The sequence below is a fragment of the Patiria miniata genome, unplaced genomic scaffold, assembly GCF_015706575.1.
Source record: "Patiria miniata isolate m_02_andy unplaced genomic scaffold, ASM1570657v1 HiC_scaffold_7, whole genome shotgun sequence".
In the NCBI taxonomy this organism is placed as follows: Eukaryota; Metazoa; Echinodermata; class Asteroidea; order Valvatida; family Asterinidae; genus Patiria; species Patiria miniata.
The window spans coordinates 17363423-17384958 of record NW_024037074.1 but is presented as its reverse complement, the minus strand read 5'-3'; the positions used below and the strand labels follow the sequence as shown (position 1 = coordinate 17384958).

The 21536-nt window shown below is 41.2% G+C and overlaps 2 protein-coding genes and 1 long non-coding RNA gene across 5 annotated transcripts; all 3 read left to right on the top strand.

Annotated features, from left to right (window-relative positions):
* Positions 1 to 8159: 8159 nt before the first annotated feature.
* On the top strand, positions 8160 to 10367 carry LOC119744692. Its single transcript, XR_005273586.1, has 2 exons — positions 8160 to 8270; positions 8798 to 10367. It is a non-coding gene; the product is annotated as an uncharacterized LOC119744692 (long non-coding RNA).
* Positions 10368 to 13880: 3513 nt separating this feature from the next.
* Positions 13881 to 16889, top strand: LOC119746498 (F-box/WD repeat-containing protein 7-like). 3 transcript variants are annotated; one of them, XM_038223469.1, is made up of 2 exons: positions 13881 to 13961; positions 15323 to 16889. In XM_038223469.1, exon 2 carries the CDS (start codon positions 15395 to 15397, stop codon positions 16781 to 16783), a length of 1389 nt encoding a protein of 462 aa, XP_038079397.1. In that variant the 5' UTR covers positions 13881 to 13961; positions 15323 to 15394; the 3' UTR covers positions 16784 to 16889. The 3 variants fall into 3 exon arrangements, with proteins under 3 accessions (XP_038079397.1, XP_038079398.1, XP_038079396.1); XM_038223470.1 differs by having other exon boundaries at positions 13921 to 14013; XM_038223468.1 differs by having other exon boundaries at positions 13924 to 14054.
* A 529-nt stretch (positions 16890 to 17418) lies between these two features.
* LOC119745001 (extensin-like) lies at positions 17419 to 18602 on the top strand. Its single transcript, XM_038221226.1, has 2 exons — positions 17419 to 17424; positions 17841 to 18602. Exons 1-2 carry the CDS (start codon positions 17419 to 17421, stop codon positions 18600 to 18602), a joined length of 768 nt encoding a protein of 255 aa, XP_038077154.1.
* The last annotated feature ends 2934 nt before the right edge of the window (positions 18603 to 21536 follow it).

Below are 21536 nucleotides of genomic sequence, written 5' to 3'. Positions count from 1 at the left end.
TAATGTTCTTTCTTGTTGTTTTTTTTAATTCTCGCGACAGTGTCCCCAAACCAGTTCGACGACTATGGCCGGCAGAGTAACATGCGGGAGCACATCTCATCGACGGTTGAGTGGGCGTGGTTCCCTGTGGCCGATTCACCCACTATTGGTGTGTCTAGTTGCCTGTGTTCTCACCTACCAGATAGCACCATCTATGGGCATGTGCACCAGTAAACACCAGCCCACCCTTACACGCATATGGCGTAAGCATCTTGACAGGTTGTCCGACATCGCCCGCGATATCCTGGATGACGACACTGTGGTCATCCCGAACTCTTACAGCGACAAGGAAATGTGGAAAATAATGGACCAAATGCGTCAGTTGGCCCCGGGTACGATGGCAAACTTCGACAACTTGTGCGAGAGTGAGCTCGCATTTGCTACGGACGAATGGACATGGAAGTGCCGCAACCTGCAGACGTTAGGAAGACGCTAAAAAGGACATGAAAACCGACGAGTCGGCGTGACGTAATGATGACGTCGGCTGTATACTTTCAATCAGGTTTGCTTATACAAGAAATACGTAAATTCTGTTCATGCGAATGGATAATGATGCACTGGCCTTGTGCTGACGTATAAAAAGCGTCTCTATTCTATTGAAGTTCATTTAAACGTAGTAATTTACCCAAAAAATGTTTGTCTAAGATTGTTATTTAGTGGAGAAAAAAATGTTATATTTCTCTAACTTCCGAACCTTCCGTGTGAAGCTTTGTCGAGGTCTTACTCGAAACGTACATTATAATTTATACCCAAGATTCAATGTTTTTCGGGGGAAGATACTGAGATAAATGCTGGCAATCAAACGGTTAAGAATCACACTTCGTGGCCAGTGGCGCAACCAAGTGGGCCTCGGGGAGATTGAGCCCCCCCCCCCCCCCCCCCCGAGGTTGTCAATTTTGTTTTTTGGTATTTGGGATTTTTTTAGTCCCACGATTTGACCTTGGTTATATGTATGTGGCCTATTTTCGAGTAGTATAAAAGGGGGTAAGTGGTGCCACCAACGTCAAAATAGTCCGCCAAAAAAAACGAAAAAAAATACAAAACCTCCCCCTCCCAAAAAAAATCCTGGGTGCGCCACTGTTCGCGGCACAAATATTATTTTTTGTTAGATTCGAACTAGAAGTTTAAATTGTGAATTCACCAATTACCTGAATTTTAGAGGAGTAGCGTTGTTGTGGTTGGGAATTGTTAGGTTTTGTGCAGAGGAATAAAGAGGAAATTCCATTACATTTTAGTTGTATTCGAAAGAGTTGGATTTTTCTGTTTTCATTACTCAGAAGGAGATATTCGGGTCACAGTTTTTAGGTAACTTTATTCATTCCGGGCATGTGCCATTGTCTTTCATTTTTGCTTTCTTGTTTTTTTTTAATATTTTGTGAACGTTTGTTGTTTCTATGTGTTTTTAATGTCGAATAAATAATAATAGTAATAGTAATGTTGGAAGCATGTGCACAAGAATGTATTTGTATTTGTATTTTGTATTATTTGATTTGGGGAATCTTTATCCTTTTTTTTTTTGCTCCATATTTCATTTATTTATGGATTTAATTTAATATCACTATTTAATATTAATTTAATATGCCAAGGAGGGTATGTTTTCATCGGCGTTTGTTTGTTGGTTGTTTGTTTGGTTGGTTGGTTGGTCTGTGAACAGGATAACAGTATCCAAGCACACGATATAACAATAAGAGTTGATATTGGTACGCAGAAAACAACATATGGCACAAAAAATGAAGTCGTTTTTATTGTGTATATCATTCGTCCGTGTTCTGTGGGTCGGAACAAATGGAGATAACAGACAAAAAGGTTTTGTGTAAATATGTAACTCGTGGTGGACGAACGGAACACACCAAATTGTGTACATATCAAATCATCCAAAGCATGGGCGTCGCCAGGATTTTTTCTAGAGGGGGCAAAACATATTCTTTCCCAAATAATTCTTGTATTTCTCGACAAATTCTCGATTTATGAGTTTTAGAGGGGGGCAGGGACATTTTGCCCCCCCCCCCCACTCATTAAATTTACACCACTATGACTTCGCACCTCGTTTTTCTTTTCTTTTTTTCTCTTTTCTTTTCTTTTTCTTTTTTTTTTCCAAGCGCCCCCCTTGCCCCCCCCCCCTCCGCGACGCCCATGATCCAAAGCTAATTCGCCATGCAGATCCGTGTTAAATTCACTTCGCTTGTTTAGATTCTTTCCTTGAAATGCACAGGATTTCATTCTTTCATCAAACAAAATAAGGAACCACGTTTTTCTCTCTTTTTTCAATACTTGCTTTCTAAAATGTTTTTCTGAAGCCGAATCTTCAACAAACGGGTTAGGTTTCGAACACTCTTCTTTGGATTTTGAGTGCATTTTATGATTGGAAACGAACAAAATGCATGAAAAGCAAATGATTCTCTAAGATTATACACACACAAAATCCTATAATCAAAACAATTTGTTCCCCTCAAAAAAATACTTTATTTTTTTAATCAGCCGTATTGAATTCTGACGGCGGTCCGTATCTTGTATATGTACGTGTGTTCCGTTGAACAGTATCCTACAAGGGACTGGGCAGGTCACCTTGGCCCCGCCATAATAGAAACGTTACATCGAGGTTATTATGTGGTAAAGATGTCCGATATTCACTTGAAAATGATTGTAATAGGAACAGCGTTCAATTCTTTTGAGAAGATCCCTTAGTTATTATGTATAGGCCTATTCGTTCTGACGGTAACATAAAAATATGGGGATACCTTTTTAATATCTAGGTCCAGATCGAGACTATAACGAGATGGAACTACGTTAAGATTGGGATTGATATACTGCTAAGGCGTCGTTTGGTTTCCTTCATTTTGTTTTTTTCTGGTTATCGTCCGGGCATGTTATCTGTTGCAGTAAAACAGTACTATTTATTCATAATAATATTTTGTTATTGTCATTGTTATTAAAATGTGTGTGTATTCAACCACTGATTGTAATATATTGAGACATAAAAACAGCATGGTATAATTATAACGATTATGTAGGCCTATAGAAAAAAAGGATAATGTGATATATTCAAACCTAATTGTTAATTTGATGCTTGGGTAGGATACATTGCAATTTGGTGTTTCTGTGTTTTTTTATTATTCATAAAGAATAGGCAGGGTGAATTACCGTTTAATATTGCTGCAAATTGAACTGAACAACCCATGAGGTTACTTACTATTAAAGGCATTATAAAAATGGAATTGGAATGAAATGGAATAAAAAGGGGGCGGTTTGAGGGTAAGCATAAGACGATGTCGGTCGCACATTATTAATTACTGTCGTTTGTTTTGTATTTAATGATTGACTGTTAATAGGAGCGGTCGCGTTATTGTTTAATTGTGTGATAAGGAGTGTTTCTGAGCATTTTCAGTTCATTAGAAAACTGACATTCATTTAAGGTGACACTAACAAGAAAGATCATTTATATGTGCATTTTGGTCATGGTTTATACAGTCACAAAGAGCTCAGACCCATGAATTCGAACGGTACTTTTGGAACTTTCAAGTACTTTACCAAATATTTGGACAGCTTATCTCACTGCTCAGAAGAACCCCGATGTGGCAAAAGATAGATGTTACCTTCGTATCCATGAATATAGGATTGTAACTATGGTATCAATGAAAATCTAATAACTCGCCTATCGTGTAGCATTTTAGCCCGCTATTTTTGGATTGCCTTTTGATGCAACCTGTCTTGAACAAGTAATTGTTTAAACAAAAAACTCAAGTGCCCCTCTTGCGGACATAAATGTGCAGGCCCGGATTAGGCGTTTCGTAGGCCCTATGGCACCATTGTTCCGTAGGCCCTACTCCGCCCCAGGCACCGGCACCAAATTCAAAGTACAAAGCACTGTACAAATCAAGCCATGTCCAAACTGGTATAGGTGCTAGCTCTAAAAGCCTGTTGGCACCAAGGGCGTCAATCGCTTCTCAAAAGTGGGAGTGGTACATTAATGTGTATCTTGATCAGAACTAATGCGAGTGCGTGGGTTTTGGATTCTAGACGCTCTGTCGTGCGATCTGAGGCAACTTCTGACCACTATAACTAATGCTTGTTTTAGCAAAAGATCATCATTTAAACATCATTTTCGAGTTTGGAGTCCTTGAATCAGCTATTCTGAGCTAATCAAAATGCAAAACGAAGGTTAAAAAAAAATGTATTCGGGGACGAAAATAGTTGAGGGGAACATTATTTTCCCCGCCCCCACTGATCGACGCCCATTGTTGGCGCTGTGCTGCGACCATTGAGCTACATTAATTTAATATAGCTCTATGGCTGCGACATACTTACACGTAAAGGGCCTACTGGTCATGACGCATGATTTGCGTTGTACAGCGTCAGTTGGTGAAATAGAAAATTCTGAGAGAGACCCTAAAACTGTTTAAAAACTTTTTAAAAACTGTTCTCTGCGTGAGTGCGTGTTGGTAGGACTATACATGTTTTGTGGGACACAGCGCTATTTTCGTACGCCCCCGAGTATTCCGTAGGCCCTAGGCACAGTAGGGTATTGGGCAATCCGGGCCTGTAAATGTGCCCCCTCTAGCATTAATGTGCCCCCCCCCCCCTCCAGATGAAAACAAAACTACCCCTAAAATTTCAGATAATTGTATTTAGTAACCATTTCCCAAAATGGTATAGAGAGTTCTGATATGAATGAGGAATATGAAAACCAAGCCCCAAAACCCTAAAAAAAAAAAAAAAAAAAAAAATGCGCAGTGTGCATAATGGTCGGATTTGAAGAGCGCCCCCTATTTTGGAAAATGGTAACAGCGACCCCCCCCCCCCACACCCCACCCCAGTATTTGATTTTACGGAGGCAAGGTGTCCGGTGAAAAAATACGTATTGACATTTCAGCACGGATGTGCCCCAAATAAAAATGCTTGATACGCTGCTGCACCGACGGAAGATGCCTTTTACTGAGCAAGTACTCATTTTTGATGATCCCCCCCCCCCCCCCCCCCCCCGTTTGAAAACCGTTCCGCAGCCGCTGGCAACAAATCATAATCACCTTTTCCCGTCCCGTTTTTCACTCTAAACATTCCGTTGACAGAGTATTTTGTTCGGAAAATAATAACCCGTCTCCAGAAAATTAAACTACCCGTGATTGAGTTGTCCCTTGCTCCGTGCGCAGACCCAACCAAGGATATGAGTATATATTTAATATTTCGCACGTGTTGCCGACGGAAATCCTAGAGCCTATGTGATTTATAGTGCAGGGCATTAATTTGTGTCCACGAGAAACCATCGGCTTGTGGGAGAGAATTAAATAACTCTTGATGGCAGTGTTGGAGGCGGTGTCCGTGGCCGTTTTGGTGTTGCCTTTCGACACCGAATACTCGAAAGGTCGGAGAAGTAATCGAAGTCTGTATTCGGATTCCAAAAAGCTGACAAGGCTACTAGGCTAGCCTTGGTACAGTCGTTTATCCTTGTGTTCTATAAAATAAAGGTTGAAATGTTTCTCGTTTACGCTAGTGCCGGTATCAGAAACAAATAAGCACTTTTTCGTTTTTACTTTGTTTTGATTTACATCTCCTTTGCGTGAGCAAAGTGACATTCTCACTTGAATGACGTCATTATTCATCAATACACACTTGTATCGTTCATATTGAAATAATGCAAAGTCCTACTATTTGTTGGCGATATTTCTCTGACTATAAGGTTTGTTTTTAACTTTTACTGCGGAGTTTATAATATAACCTGTATTACAACACAGCCATTTCATGCCAAAAACAAGGATCCGGTTTCTGGACCAGTTATGCACGCGCGTCGCCGTAGCCATGCGAGTCGGCAAAATTAAAACGTTTTATTTTCAATGTAAGATGATGTCTCAAATCCGCCAATCTCACTGGTTTGACTAGAATCCTACTGCTGCACAATTTTAACGTGTTTTTAGATGGGGTTACGATCGAGTATAAGCTCTATGTGGCCTTTCTGGGCTCCTATATATTTTGCGCAGAATAGTGGAGCACCATTCGCAGACCGTGTTGTACAATAAAAGTGGAGGGGAGCCGCGTCGCCGCACCACTTTTGAGGCAAGCTCCATACCAGAAACAGGAGACTTTTTTTGTTTTGCTTTTTTTGTTTTTGGATAACACATACCAAATTGGCAATTTAAATAAGACCAAAGATGTTATGGTTTTTGTGCATTATGGGCACCTAAACAACCCGATAAAAGCGTATTTTTTAGAGGGTCGAAACATTCGAAAATAATGGAAAACATTTTTGTTTTCGTTTCTGAGCCGAAGTACTAGCGCCCTCTTGCTCTCGAAGCCAACCGAGAGGGCGCCCTGGTAACGGAACGAGGTCGATGTTATTTCTTAAACAGGTCGCATAGAAGGATCCGAACAAATATTGATTGTATATCGGTTGAGGGCGCTGTTCTTTTTCACGCGAAGTAATAAACTTGCAAACGTGCTTGATCATTGTCATCCATGCATTATTTACCCTCTAATTTGCACCAAAATATTACTGAATACCATGTGTACACAAACGTTGAGGGCACTTTCCGTGACGTGTTTATCTATACAATAGCTTTTCCGCTAAACTTGCGGAAATTATATTGTGCATCTACAATCCAAAACTTTCCGGGGCAGCCACGTACGCCGTAAGTCCTTCGCGCTCCGCGCTCGCATTAGTCCTTAAGACCGTAGACAAAATTTGCCCCCCCCCCCCCCCCTTTGGCCCTTGTTTAAAATTCCTGGCTACGCGCACGCCCGTGGATTAAATAATTAATTTGCCTCTGAAGAAGGCCTTTGCTTTAAGGCTAAAACATCAGGCCATTTTATTTTTTGATTTAAATATTTTTTTTTCTCAGTTAATTAAGGGAATGTTTTACTTATAAGGGCAGTGGGTGGGTTAACTAAACGGAACTTATTTCGTTTGACTTCGATAAAAAGGAAATAGGTAAGTGCACATGAAAACAAAGTGTGACGTCTTTAGTTTGATTTGTTCGATGTGGGCGCACATTAATGCTGTCGGTACGTATAAACGTAATGGAACACCTTACGAGGAAAAGGTTAATGAGACGGAAAATTGTCTTTGCCAAAAGACCGTTACGCTAATTGTCGAGACCGCGCGCGCGGCAGCAGTGTCGTTACTCGTTACTCGTTACGATTTAAATTACGCCATTAAACCGACAGCTGACATTATTTACTATGATTACACAGAGGGAAACGATGCAAAACTTGGACTAGGGACTCCAAGTTTCCAAGAATGTTTTTTGAATTTTTCCGCAGAAAAAAAACACCTAATCAAGTTTATGGTGCAACAATAACAAGCTAACTTTTGTCTCCCCAAATTCTGAGAGGGGGGCGTGAGGTCTTGCTCTCAAGCCCCACCCCTCCCCCTCCACACCTCCCCCTCCCCCCCCCCCCAACCTCACACACACACGCACACCCAGACGCAAGTGTGTATTTGCCTGCAATCGGGGACCCCGTATTGTCCCTCTTTTGTTTGTACTTTTTAGGAAGACATCCCTTATGTTTTATACACGATCGCCAACTGGGGACCTTCGGGAATTGGGGACCCTAATTGTCCTCTATTGTTCAACGTCCCCTATTTGAATGCAGAAACAAAATGATTCACGAAGTCATATTGCTGTTAATTTAATGGGTTGGGGGGGGGGGGCAATGTCCCTGCCCACCCTCGAAAAATGATAAATCGAGAATGTGCTGGAAAAGTACCTGGATTTCGGGAGAAATGAGCTTTGCCCCCCCCCCCCCAAAAAAAAAACGAGGAAAAAAGATCTGCACCCACCTGACTGGTTCATCTATACTTTATGGAATCATTATAGATTCAATTGCTTTTCAAAATTGCATTTTGGTCTTTTTCAATAACGACACTACTAAGTGGATGATAACACTTTTCGAGAAAAAAAGTGAGAAAAAAAAACCCGCGCAACATTTTGATCACAAAACACTATTTCGTCCAAAACACTTTTTCAATTCCAAAACCAATCAGAATAGGCTGAGCGTGGGAGGAATATGACAAAATTATCATAACCATTCCGGGACTAATGGGGGTTGGAGCCAGCTAATAAAAATAGATCGGTCTGCCTATAAAAACCAGACACGATTTGAGAGAGAGGCCAGAATGAGAAGAGGATTTCACTGTGGTGTTTTTAGCTTCCAGAATACCGACGTTTTGTACTTTGTGCGCTCTTCATCTCCGAAGAGGTTTTTGTGCGTATTGACTGTTGCTACACTGCATCATCAGGGTGAGTATACTGCTATATAACTAGAGATAGTTCAGCTGCGCTGTGAAATATGGATTCCACACTCCTTGACCGTATTGCATATTGCATGAAACTACATGTATGTCAAAAATACAGGTTGAGTCAAAAAAAATGGAAACCCAATATGTCATGCAGGACCATTGTTAATGAAGTTTTGCATGTAGCACTTTCAAAATCCAGGATATGAAAGCCCAATTAATACGCTTTCTTTTAGTACAAGAATGATTCAAATCACCTAAGTATTTTTTCAAGTTACGGAATTTTAAACACTAACTTCTGTCCAAGGATCACAAAAAGGAATGAAATTAGTATAGGGATGTACATGAGTGATTTTAGTGATTCGTGTACTGAAAGAAAGTTTATTAATTGGGCTTTCATATCCTGGATTTTGAAAGTGCTACATGCAGAACTTCATTAAATAATTGGTCCTGCCATTTGGGTTTCCTTTTTTTTTTACTCACCTCGTATATACCATTACATATATCGTATATATGTTTTTTTCTCGGTAGTGTCCCCCGAACCAGTTCGACGACTATGGCCGGCAGAGCAACATCTCATCGACGGTTGAGTGGGCGTGGTTCCCTGTGGCCGATTCACCCACTCTTGGTGTGTCTAGTTGCCTGTGTTCTCGCCTACCAGATAGCACCATCTATGGGCGTGTGCACCAGTAACCACCAGCCCACTATTACACACATATGGCGTAAGCATCTTGACAGGTTGACCGACATCGCCCGCGATATCCTGGATAACGACACTGTGGTCATTCCGAACTCTTACAGCGACGAAGAGCTGAGGCAGACTATGGCCGATATGCGCCAGTTGGCCCCGGGTACGATGGCAAACTTCGACATGATGTGCGAGGGTGAGCTCGCATTTGCTACGGACGAATGGACATGGATGTGCCGCAACCAGCAGACGTTAGGAAGACGCTAAAAAGGGACATGTTATGAACACCGACGAGTCGGCGTGACGTAATGATGACGTCGGCTGTACTTTCAATCAGGTTTGCTTATAAAATGAATACGTATGGATTTGGTTTTGCTGGCGTTTATTGTAAGTTTGTTTCTGACACACTAATCGTAAATTCTAGCTAGGGTTGTATTCAAGTTATTCTCTATTTCATCAACACTGGTAGAACTACACGTTAATGTCGAGTCGTCAGCATACATGAACAAATTACACCCTTCTTATATAAATATTAAAGAACAGTGGACCTACAATAATCCCTGTGGTACGCCGGTGTTAAGTGGTAGGGCATTAGAAATTGTGCCCTCAGTATTCACAGACTGACTACGTTTACTGACCGAATTGTTTACATACATCACTTCATCCGAAGCTAATTCGCCGGGGATATTATAGCCGTATTATATTCAATTCGCTTGCTTTCTAGAATCAAGTGGCTGCGTCGTGTTCAAATCAGTAGTCAGTAATAGTGTTGTACACTGAAAACACATTGAACATAACTATATAGTATATACTTTTTATGTTGTACGGTTGATCCCTTAGATATTATGTAGGCACATTCGTTCTGATTATGACGGTTAAAAAGGGTTAGGCTATACATTTTTAATATCTTTGTGTGGTTCGAGACTAGCAAGATGGAACGAGTCTTATTAAGTTAAATGATGATTGGCATTGACATGCTTGTATAAAACTGCATGTCGGTGGCATCTGTCATCTTTTGGCGTCAGTTTGGTTTTTGTTATTATTGCGGGTTATCGTCAGGGCATGTGATCTGTTACAGTGAAATGGTACTATATATTTATTCATAATAATATTGTGCAATTGTAAATGTGCGTGTACTGAACCACTCATTGTAATAGATTGAGACATAGAAACAGCAAACTCACGGTGGTTTAATTATAAACATTGTAGATAGATAAAGAGTATAGTACTATTTTCAAATGCATTGTTAACTTGATGTTTTGAGTATAAAGATAAAGTGCAATTTCGTGTTTTTGGTGTTTTTTTAAATTATTCATAAAGAGTATTGAACTGAACAACCTAGGAGATTACTTATCATTAAAGGCATTTCAAAATGGAATTGGGATGAAATGGAGTAAGAATAAGAAAAAGCTACGCTTAAGACAATTCGGTCGTACATTATTTACTGTCGTTTGTTTTTCTGTCAAGATTGACATGTCAATAGGAGAGGTCGGTGATGTTAGCCATACACAATCACACAGAGCTCAGACGCATGCATGAATTCGAACGGCAATTTGGGAACTTTCAAGTACTTTACCAAATATTTGGACAGCTCATCTCACTGCTTAGAAGAAGCCCGATGTGGCAAAAGATAGATTTTACCTTCGTATCCATGAATGTAGGATTGTAACTATCAATGAAAATCTGATAACTCGCCTATCGTGTAGTCTTTTAGCCCGCTATTTTGGATTGCCTTTTGATGCAACCTGTCTTGAACATTGAATTGTTTCAAAACAATTAATCGTTATCACCGTTTCCTTTTCTCGATTCTCACTTTATGAACATTCCGTGGACAGAGTGTTTTGTTCGGAAAATAATCGCCCCTCTCCGGAAAAATTAGATAACCCGTGACTGCGTTTCTCTTCGCTCCATGCACGGATCAAACCAACGACGATGTTGCTGACGGAAATCCTGGAGCCAATGTGATTTATAGTGCGGGAAAACCATCGGCTAGTGGGAGATAATTAAATAACTCTTGATGTTAGTGTAGGAGGCGGTGTCCATGGCCGTTTTGGTGTTGTCTTTCGACACCAAATACTCGGAGGATACGGTCGGAGAAGTAATCGAAATCTGCATTCGGATCCCAAAAAGCTGACAAGGCTGGCGCTTGGTACAATCGTGTATTCTTGGGTTCTGTAAAATGAAGGTTGATTTTTTTCTCTTTCCCATAAGTGCCGGTGTAAATTGAAATTTCCTTAAATCAAATACGTTGAGGAGCATGCTCGAGTGGAGCAGCTTTAAAGTAATGCGTCTTTTGTTTAGTTTATACAACATGCAGATATTGCAGTCTTTTGTTCCTCTGTCAGCACTATAGAGAGTATAAAACTGTCGAAAAACACCTCTCCTGATCCGGGGTCTTTCACAAACACTCGCTCCACGGATCCGAGAGAAGGCGGCCATGTTGATTCATGCAATGCAGCTAACGACCAGTCAACAATTACGGAACACTTATTTGCCCGAGATTTCGTCATAGTTTCTAAGACAGAATGGGTTTTGTTCTAGTAGCTTACACGCGTTATTAACCCTCTCATTTTCATCAGAATAGGACTGAATACCTGTAAAAAATGTTGAGGGCACATTCCGTGACGTGTACATCTACACAATATATTTTCCGCTAAATTGCGGGACTTATATTGTGCATCTACAATCCAAAATTTTCCGGAGCAGCCACGTGGCCGTAAGGGCTTCGCGCTCCGCGCTCGCAATAACACAATTTGCCTCCCTTGTTTTAAATTCCCGGCTGCGCCTGAATTAATTCAAGAGTTCATTTGCCTCTGAAGAAGGCCTTTGCTTTAAGGCTAAAATATCAGGCCATTTTATTTTTGATTTAAATATATGTTTTCTTTAATTAAGGGAATGTATGACTTAAGGCAATGTGCTCCGTCTTAACAGCACTCATTTCGTTGGACTCCATAATTAGTGCCCCCATCATTTATGTTATATATTAAGTCCTACGATGAATTCCTGTGCGCGTACATACTCTCTGTATACGTAAACTCCTGTACGAGTAACTTGTCTTTCAACATACCGTTACGATAATTGTCATGACATCATGGCAGCTGTGTCGTCACGCGTTACGATTTTAATTACGTCATCAGAGCGGAAGCTGACGTTATGCCTCTGACTAAAAATGATGCAACACACGGCCTACGGACGCGAAATTTCCACGAATGTTATTTTGACTTTTCCGTAGAAAAAACATACAGTGACGGATCATTTTCTGAATTATAGTTCAATTATACTTTGTGGAATAATTAGTAGAATCAATTGCTTTTCATGCATTTTTTTTTCAATAACAACACCACTCAGTTGATGTGACACTTTTCGAGAAAACAGTGCGAGAGCCCGCGCAACCTTTCACGAAACACAATTTCGTCCATGGCACTATTTCGATTCCAAAAACAAACAGAATAGTGACTAGACTGAGTATGGGAGGAATGCTACGAAATTATAATAATTACTCCAGGACTCGTAAAAGTTTGAGCCAGCTAAAAGTAGACATTATAGGTATGCCTATAAAAACCAGACACGATTTGAGAGAGTTGGTAGAATGAGAGGAGGATTACACGCTGGTTTCCATGGAACCCACATTTCCTATCCCCTGATTGTGTGTGCTCTTGGAGGTTTTCGTACGTATTGCAGGGGCGGATCCAGGAATTTTCGCAGGTTCATCAGCAAAAAAATCTGAAAATGTACACAGGTTTTTTTCTCCAGACACTTGGCCTCCGTAAAATCCAAAACCATATTTCAATAGGGGGCGCTGTTCAAATTCGACAATTATTAACACTAGATTACAGAATGGTGTACCGTATTTTGAACAGACGGACATTATACCAGTATACTTTGGGGGGGGGCTGTCACGGAGGGGGGTTCGACTTATTTTTTAGGAATTTGTATGATAATTTTTTTTTTTTGACAGAGCTGGGGGTGACCCCCCCCCCCCCCTTCCCCTCTGGATCCGCGCCTGTATTGACTGTTGCTATACTTCATCATTAGGGTGAGTGCACGCGGCTGCTATAACTAGAGACGGTTCAGGTGTGCTATGAATCTGGACCCGACACTCCTTGACCGTACTGCGTATAGGCCCTATTGCAATAATGTCACAGTAGACACAAAATAGGTCTTACTCGAGAGGTACATTTTAATTCATAACCTAATGTGCAAAAAACCTTGGGTGATGATTCAATTCTTTTTCAGACGGAGGGAAGATATTGGGTTTAGTGCTGGTAATCAAACGGTTAACAATCCTAGTTACTTTACGGCTCAGATATTATTGTCTATAAACATCATCCGCGATAAAACCTTAGTCAAGTTAAAAACAATTAAACAAAGTCCTTTTAAAAGGACCGTCTCTAAAAAAAAAAGTGGATTTTATAAATCATATTGTTTGCCTAACCAGTGTTGTTAATAAAGATATTGTGTACCACAGTTGTTGACACTGGAGTTGTTGAAACATGTATTCTGTGTCGTTTTCTTTTTGTTCCAAACAGTCAGAATACACACTAAACTTCGAGCTCCTACTTCATTGAAATTTTGATGAAAGTAGAAACTAAAATGGCTCTATTGCAATTGAGCGTAGGCGTCAATTTTCGAAATGGCGACGGGCTTCAGAAGGCCTGCTTTTAGGGGATATCATCATTTGGATGGAATTTTCTCCAAAAAGGAATTGGTTAACAATAACACCCCCCCCCCCCCCTTCAAAAAAAATGAACGGGAAATGCAAGATGATGAAATATGCTGTAATTTGATGTGTGTCTCAAACGCCTTGTAGAGTTGTGAGTAATTTGTTAATTTTGGGAAGTGCGCGAAGTAATCACTGCGGTATGGCAGTCTATTTATACTGGTACCCAAAGTTTCTTAGCTGAAGTGCTAGCGCCCTCTGTCTTGGTCTCGAGTTGGAATATTTTCAAAGGAAACTCGAGAGGGCGTCTTGATTATGAAACGATCTTGATCGATCGTGCGAAGAAGGTACAGTTGCGATTTAGTGCATAATATTAAATCTGCTAAAAACTTTAAGAAAGTACATAGCTCTCGGAACTTTTATAACTTAAGCCTTATGAGGTAATGACTGACTTTGAACAATAATTTTGCTGCTTTGTTGTAAATTAGCTTTTGAAATTGGCAGTAACAACGTCGACAGTGCACTAAAATCTCACACTGACTGCAGCATTAGAACTTAGGCAAGCATGTCCAACCATAGCCCCACTAGTGTGGCCGTCGGTATGCTGCGCTGAACCTAAGGCTGTTTCCTGTGCCGTAGATCCTGAATAGAGATCAGTGCACGTGGCCCCCAGACGATAAATGCATGGTACAGGAAACAGCCGTCGCATTTGCAACTCGCGCCCTCGCTCGACAAGCAATTTGCATAAACGCGACGTCACAGCTTGAGGTCATCTCTTGTCACATTCAAAATGGCTGCCATCACCGGACGTTTCACGAGTGCATATGGGCTCCAGAAAGATTCAAGAATATCTCGGAAAATTGAACATCATTACACCTAAGCATCGCAGAAGTGATAGATGGGACATCGTAGAATACAACCATATGTAGTCCGAGTAACTTGGACCCAACTTATCGCCTTTTTAACATTTGGACATGGTCTGGCGATATCGCCAGACCATGTCCAAATGTTAAAAAAGGCGATAAGTTGGGTCCAAGTTACTCGGACTAAACCATATGTAAGAAATTCCCTGCAAATTTTATGAAAACGTCCTCAGTAGTGCGCGGACCACGGTGTGTGGCCTTAGGTTCAGCGCAGCATACCGACGGCCACACTAGTGGGGCTAGTCCAACCATGGAGCAAGGAATGTTCAAGCATGGAGGTAGAATGGGCCGATAGTATCGCCGGACCATGTCCAAATGTTAAAAAGGCGATTCGTAGAGTCCTACTCGGACATTGCATGCAGTAGTACAGTCAGTGGATGATGAAGCCGTTTAGCGGATACCGCCATCATGGCCATCTTGCTTGAAATTCAAATTGTGATTGCACAAATTGAAATCGTGAATGCACACAATTTGACAAATGCACATTAAGAGTGGCAAATTAAGAGACAAATTTAACCAAAAGGAACCCTTGGACAGTGCTAATTTTGGTGAAAAAAGAACTCCCATGAACTACTAGGCTGAAATATATTCATGAAAAAAATGCCATAATTTTACAAACTTTTAGTGCTCTCATTTGCAAGGCCTGCAGAGTTTAAATTTCCAGTGTGTGACTTTAGAATAGGGCTAACATAACAGTGGATAAAGTAAAACTGACATACTCTTGTTTGTTTTGAAGAATTTGTTAATTTTTGTTACTAATGAAAAGAATATTTCCTTACTTTCAGAGTGACGGACAATGCAATAAAGGGCTACAAAGTACAGGCAACATCCCTGTTGAATTACGGACAGTGAATACGATGAATGAAACGGAAGATAAAATTGTCTTGTCAGCATCGTTGATTGACGATGTGAAAGCTTTCCTGACCCTGGACATCCCAGGATTGCTTCCAGAAGAGCTAACGGAAAGGATATTTAGATTTCTGTCTGCTGAGGACCTGTGTCGTGCTGCAGCGTGCTCTCGAGCGTGGAGAGAGAGGACAAACAATGATGTACTGTGGCATTGGTTATGTAAACGGAGAAGATGGGAACGTTACAGCAAAGTTGTCGACCTGAGTCGAGAAACTCCATTCAGTCCATCCTTCACAGACATCTCGCACACCACCCCGACATTTCACTTCGAGAACATTTTAACCGAGCCCGCATTCTTGTCCGCCACCTGCAACTGGAAGCAGGTTTACATGAGGGCGTGGCACCTGGAACGCAACTGGTGCAGAGGACGATACCGCGTGGCACCAGTGATGCGCGGGCACCGGGAGAAAGTGACGTGTTTGGACTGCAACGGAACCGTTCTGGTCAGCGGGAGTGTGGACAAGACAGTCAGAATGTGGAATCTCATAAGCGGCAAGTGTACTCGCGTGTTAGATGGACACACTGATGCGGTGACATGCTTGAGACTGAAGGATGACGTCGTCGTGACAGGATGCTCGGATGGCTTTGTCCGAGTCTACGACACACGGACTGGTCGGTGTCAGATGGTGTTTACCGGCCATGAGAGAGGTGTTGAATGCCTCTGTATTGAGGGAGACAATGTCATCAGTGCCTCCAGCGACAGATCTATCAGGGTGTGGTCCCTGTCTCGAGGAATCTGTACTCAGATACTTCGAGGACACAGTGATGACATTGAGGCATTGAGTTGCATGGGCAGCCTTGTCGTCAGTACATCTTGGGACATGACATTGAAGTTATGGGACATTGGTCATGTCGGGGAGTGCCTGCATACCTTACAGGGGCACACTGAAGTCGTGTTCTGTTGTCAGTTCGACGAGAGAATTGTGGTGAGCGGTAGTGGCGATGGTCTGGTCAAAGTTTGGAGCACAAAGTCCGGCGAATGTTTGAGGACGTTAGAGGGTCACGACGGAGACGTGTACTGCCTTTGCTTTAATGATGACGTCATTGCATCGGGATCAGCAGATAGTTCAATACGATTGTGGTCCCACGCGGGGGAACTACTTAGAGTAATGCGGGAGCACATCGGAGTGGTACGCTGCATGTGTCTCCTTGGTGACAGACTGGTATCCGGCGGCGATCGGAAGAAAATCGTTGTCTGGAATGCCAAAAATGGTGACCTATTGAATGTCGTTCACCGGAATCCGAGTCTGCTGCACATCATGTGGATGAATGATACACGTCTGGTTACGGCCTCTCCTGAATCACCGGGCACTTTAACTGTGATGAGCTACTGGTGATAGACATTTCGGAACTTCGATGTCAAAGTATATTCTTGCCAACGAGTAGTTTTCTGTGGTCTTGACTGTGTGGACTTTTTATTAATAAAGGCCATTCCTGAACTTCCTTGCTTTTTTACCAAATGCGGTTTTTTTCTCTGCAAAACCAATCAAAGTTGTTCAAACTTGGGTGTGTTGGGGTGGGGGTATGTGTCTGTGGGTGTGTTTATGGTGTAAATCGAGGACACACATGTGAAGCACCATCGAGTAATTGAGGACAGGAGTCAAATCAAGGAAGACCTCGATTAGAAAACGTGTACAAAAGCAATGGGATCATGTTGCCAAAAAAAAAGCCGAAGAGGAACAACAGAAAATCCTCGATTCACACCATAAACAAACCTGCTGGTTTGTGTGTGTTGTGCTGTGCTGGAAAATGGTGAAAATTCAATTATTTTATGCATACTGGGTGCACTGTACTTTTTTAATTTTCGAGACAACATAAAATTATATAAGTTTTGATGAAATGTTTGACTGTGAATGTCAATTTCAATGAACAATTTGCCTTTGACAATGATTGTGTCTTTGTAAAAAGTTTTCATATTTCAAAACAAATTTTACTTTTTTTTTTTTAATAATTCATGTATAGTGAATTATACATGAATGTATAGTGCTTGCATATATGCAGTTATAAAATAAGTCGTCATTGAAGTTTCAATTCCATAATGTGGATAAGCTAAAGTTCATTTCCCAATTTATCTCCACATTCCCTGATGGCGTTTGCTTCATAATTTTATGACTCGCAAACAAACAATTGCCAATTCTCCAAAAATATCCAGTGTGTGTATTAATTAAGCAAACTGAAAGCCACTCTCACTAATTATTGTCAGTTGTGGGACTGCAGATCGTTGCAATAAAGGCGAGTGTTCTTTTTCGTTAAGATGAAATGGGTTACTTACATGTAGTAATAACAATTCACACTTAATACTTTCATATAACCTGTGGTAGTTTGACGAATATATAATTTAAATTTCAAAGTCGTCCAGTCACAAGAGTCCCAACTGAAAACCTGCTTTCCCAGTCCCACCAACCCCCCACCCCACCCCCCTCTCTACCCCACACCCCTATCTACCCAACACCCCTACCCCCTCCCTACCCAACACCTCTACCCAACACCCCTACCCCCTCTCTACCCAAAACCCCTACTCCCTCCCTACCCAACACCCCTACCCCCTCCCTACCCAAAACCCCTACTCCCTCCCTACCCAACACCCCTACCCTCTCTACCCAACACCCCTACCTACCCTACACCCCTACCCTCTCTACCCAACACCCCTACCCCTCTCTACCAACACCCCTACCCCCTCCCTACCCAACATCCCTACCCTCTCTACCCAAAACCCCTACTCCCTCCCTACCCAACACCCCTACCCCCTCCCTACCCAAAACCCCTACTCCCTCCCTACCCAACACCCCTACCCTCTCTACCCAACATCCCTCCCTACCCAACACCCCTACCCTCTCTACCCAACACCCCTACCTACCCTACACCCCTACCAACTGTACCCACACCCCTACCCCCTCTCTACCCAACACACCTACCCCTTTTCTACCCAAAACCCTACTCCCTCCCTACCCAACACCCCTACCCTCTCTACCCGACACCCCTACCTACCCTTCACCCCTACCCTCTGTACCCAACACCCCTACCCCCTCTCTACCCAACACCCCTACCCCCTCTGCCCAACACCCCTATTCCCCTCTGTACCATTCGCCACACCCCTACCCCCTATACCCCACCCCCCTACCCACCCTCTGTGACTCCCCAGCCTCATCCTCATGATCACATTTTAAAGAAAAGTCTCATTGGGAGTCATCGACCAACTTGGCCTAATTACAAATGTAAAACTCGAATCTCCAACAAAGACAACCAAGCGACAGGCAACGAGCGCGACTTTTACAAAAAGCATGCATATTACCATGATAGGCATAATGCATGCACTTTTATTGACCATCAGTATAAGCAGTACAGGTATAAACAGGTTAACAAAATAAATGTCTGCTTTTTTTTTGGCTGCCTGCTTCTCGTAAAACACTGCTTTACAATAAATTGGAAAAGTATGGTGTGATAAGAATTATAGCAAAAGGGTGCGAAACGTCTCGTTTTAGTTCAGTGTCATTCGTTTTGACGACAGCTTGTTCCACTTATTTTTGACATAATTTATGAAATAAGTGTGTAGGTAATGAAGACCCTTCACTGGAAGGACCTCGTTCATTTTTATACTATAATCAAGCTTCACATCTAGGCATCACAACGTGCAGAAAAGCATTACATAGACGTATAATAATAAAACCACATCTTTGGAACTTTTTTTCGCAAGCAAACATAAAATTCAAATATTGTCATTGTGCACCAACAAAATTAGTTCTTTATTATGCTCTCTTGAAAACTCCAGAAGAACAAAGCATTTTTTTAACTCTGATTTTCAAAGGTGATTTTAATTCAACTAAATTGAAATATGTATCTTTTAAATACAGAAGCAGCAAACCATTTTGAAAGTTAAATTCTATCTCAGTTACTCTTCTGAGAATCACTTTATATAGGCAGTGAACCGAGCAAGTGTCTGACCAAGTTCCTTTCTGAGCCCCAATTCAATTTACTTTCATCTTAAACACGGTCCTCGTTACTTCTGACTGAAAAGTTTTAAAATATTCATAAAACTAAGTGTTACCCCTTAACAGGCTTAGTCTTAGACGATCATGACACCTTGCATTCACAATCGAAGACTTTCTAATTGTATTCCAGATAAAGTGTCTTCTCAGGACACACAGTAAAAATAAACAAACGTAAAATGTGCACATGTAAAGCTGCTACTGAAAAAAAAATCTGAAAGAATGTTGCATACTGACGCCACTGTTTCAATCATATATTATCTCAATGAAGGTCAGTCATTGCAGTCATGTTCCAATTCCAAAACACTTCCAATTTTCAAGCATGAAAGTTCGTTTCCTGTCCAATTTTGTTAGAAAATACGTTGAAAATGCACTTGACTCCCCATAGACTTTGTATACTGCGATCAAAGGAAGTGGCGTCTGGATACTACATTCTTTCCAAAAATTCAAGCGTTTGAGTATTCAGAGAAAGTCTGTCAACTTCCAAACTTTTTTCCTGCGCCGTTAATGGAACAACACTGAACAATTGTTCGTTTGGATCAATTTATTTGCCTTTTTGAAGTATGGCAGGCACCACAGGAGGCCGCTATTTGAAGCGGGTAAATTTGAATAAATACAAGAGTTTACAAAGTCCAAACAGCGCCCTCTTATTGGGTCGGCCATACTTCAAAAAAGCTTAATTTGAATGTTCTCATATCAACAACCCCATGGAGAAACCCAATTCACAACTTGCACGACGCTGTATAGGTAAACAACTCCTAGAAAAACATGAATACAGATTTAAAGAATACATTGGCAGTTTGTGATTCTGATACGTACCACCCTTAAGCAAACAATGTAAGACACTCCCCCCAATTTGAAATGATTCATTGATGTTAACGGGTATAAAAATAAAGTACCCACAGACTTTGTGGACTGTTTGCCTAAATTACTCAAAATATAAGGGTCACATGATAAAAGCCTGGTTCCAACTGTTTGTCGCCTATTTAACAGACAGGGAACTATCGCTATTAACTCTCCTTACGGCTGCACATCAGCGCCCTCTGTTGTTCACACTGGGAGCTGATAATAAAAGCAAAGCTGTATTTAATCAACACAATCAACCTTGCAAACGAACAATACATAAAAGAATAATTTATACATAAAACTAAAATGAGATGTAGAGGTTTTTTTTATTAGGATTGATAAAAATACATATATTTACGCTATCAAATCAACAAATTATAAACACTTTCTGTGGAGAACTAGTTCTTTTTGTTGGTTTCACTTTTCTTATAAAAAGCTGCAGCTTGGAAAAAAAAGACAAGAAAGAAGAAATACCATGTGACACCTTATCTACAAGTGTAGAAATAGTATAAATGGCTCCATATAATTAAACAAAATTGTTACAGATGGCAAGATTTACAATTAAAGAAAAGCACAGCATTGTCCATGTTTAAGAATTGTCAAAAGTTTTCAAAAATCGAAAGGTTCAAAAAACAAAGCAAGTAAATACAGGCAACGCTATGAAATGTGCTGTGTAATTAATTTCCAACTTGACTAAAAAAAACTTGAACTTTTGCCCTTGTAAACGAAAACAAGATGTCTCCTGTTATTACAATAATCAATTGATTTATAAGTGCGTTGTACAAAATTTTGTTTACAAAACAAGCAGAGAATGGATTCATTTGTTTACATGGCAAACATACCCGACTGTAATGTATTTGCTGCGGCACAACAGCAACCGTGAACAATGCATCCATATGTATTCGCTCGTACCCCCGCCCTGCACACAGGGAGCTGGGAAAGGCTGATGCCACTTCACAGAATCTTGTGAAGGAAGTACGGATGGCATTATGGGTAACTTATAATGACCTTCGCATGCAGCTAGCGCGCGCTACGTGTAATAACAGCAGCAGTGCTGCATGGACGTCACAGGTCACGCAAAATCTATCCAATGAGAGCTCGAAGAGATCAGCCCTTCCCAGCGTCCTGTTTGCGGGGCGGGGGGTACGAGCGAATCAAATGTACACTTGTTTCTCTTTCAACAATCTGCCTGTTAGGTGGGCACATTAAAAAAATATTTCCCTTTTGAATTATATATGCAGATTATATTTCAAAGCAT

Excerpts from the sequence above, each read along its gene's own strand:
- LOC119746498 (XM_038223469.1), top strand. The coding sequence starts at position 15,395 with ATGAATGAAACGGAAGATAAAATTGTCTTGTCAGCATCGTTGATTGAC.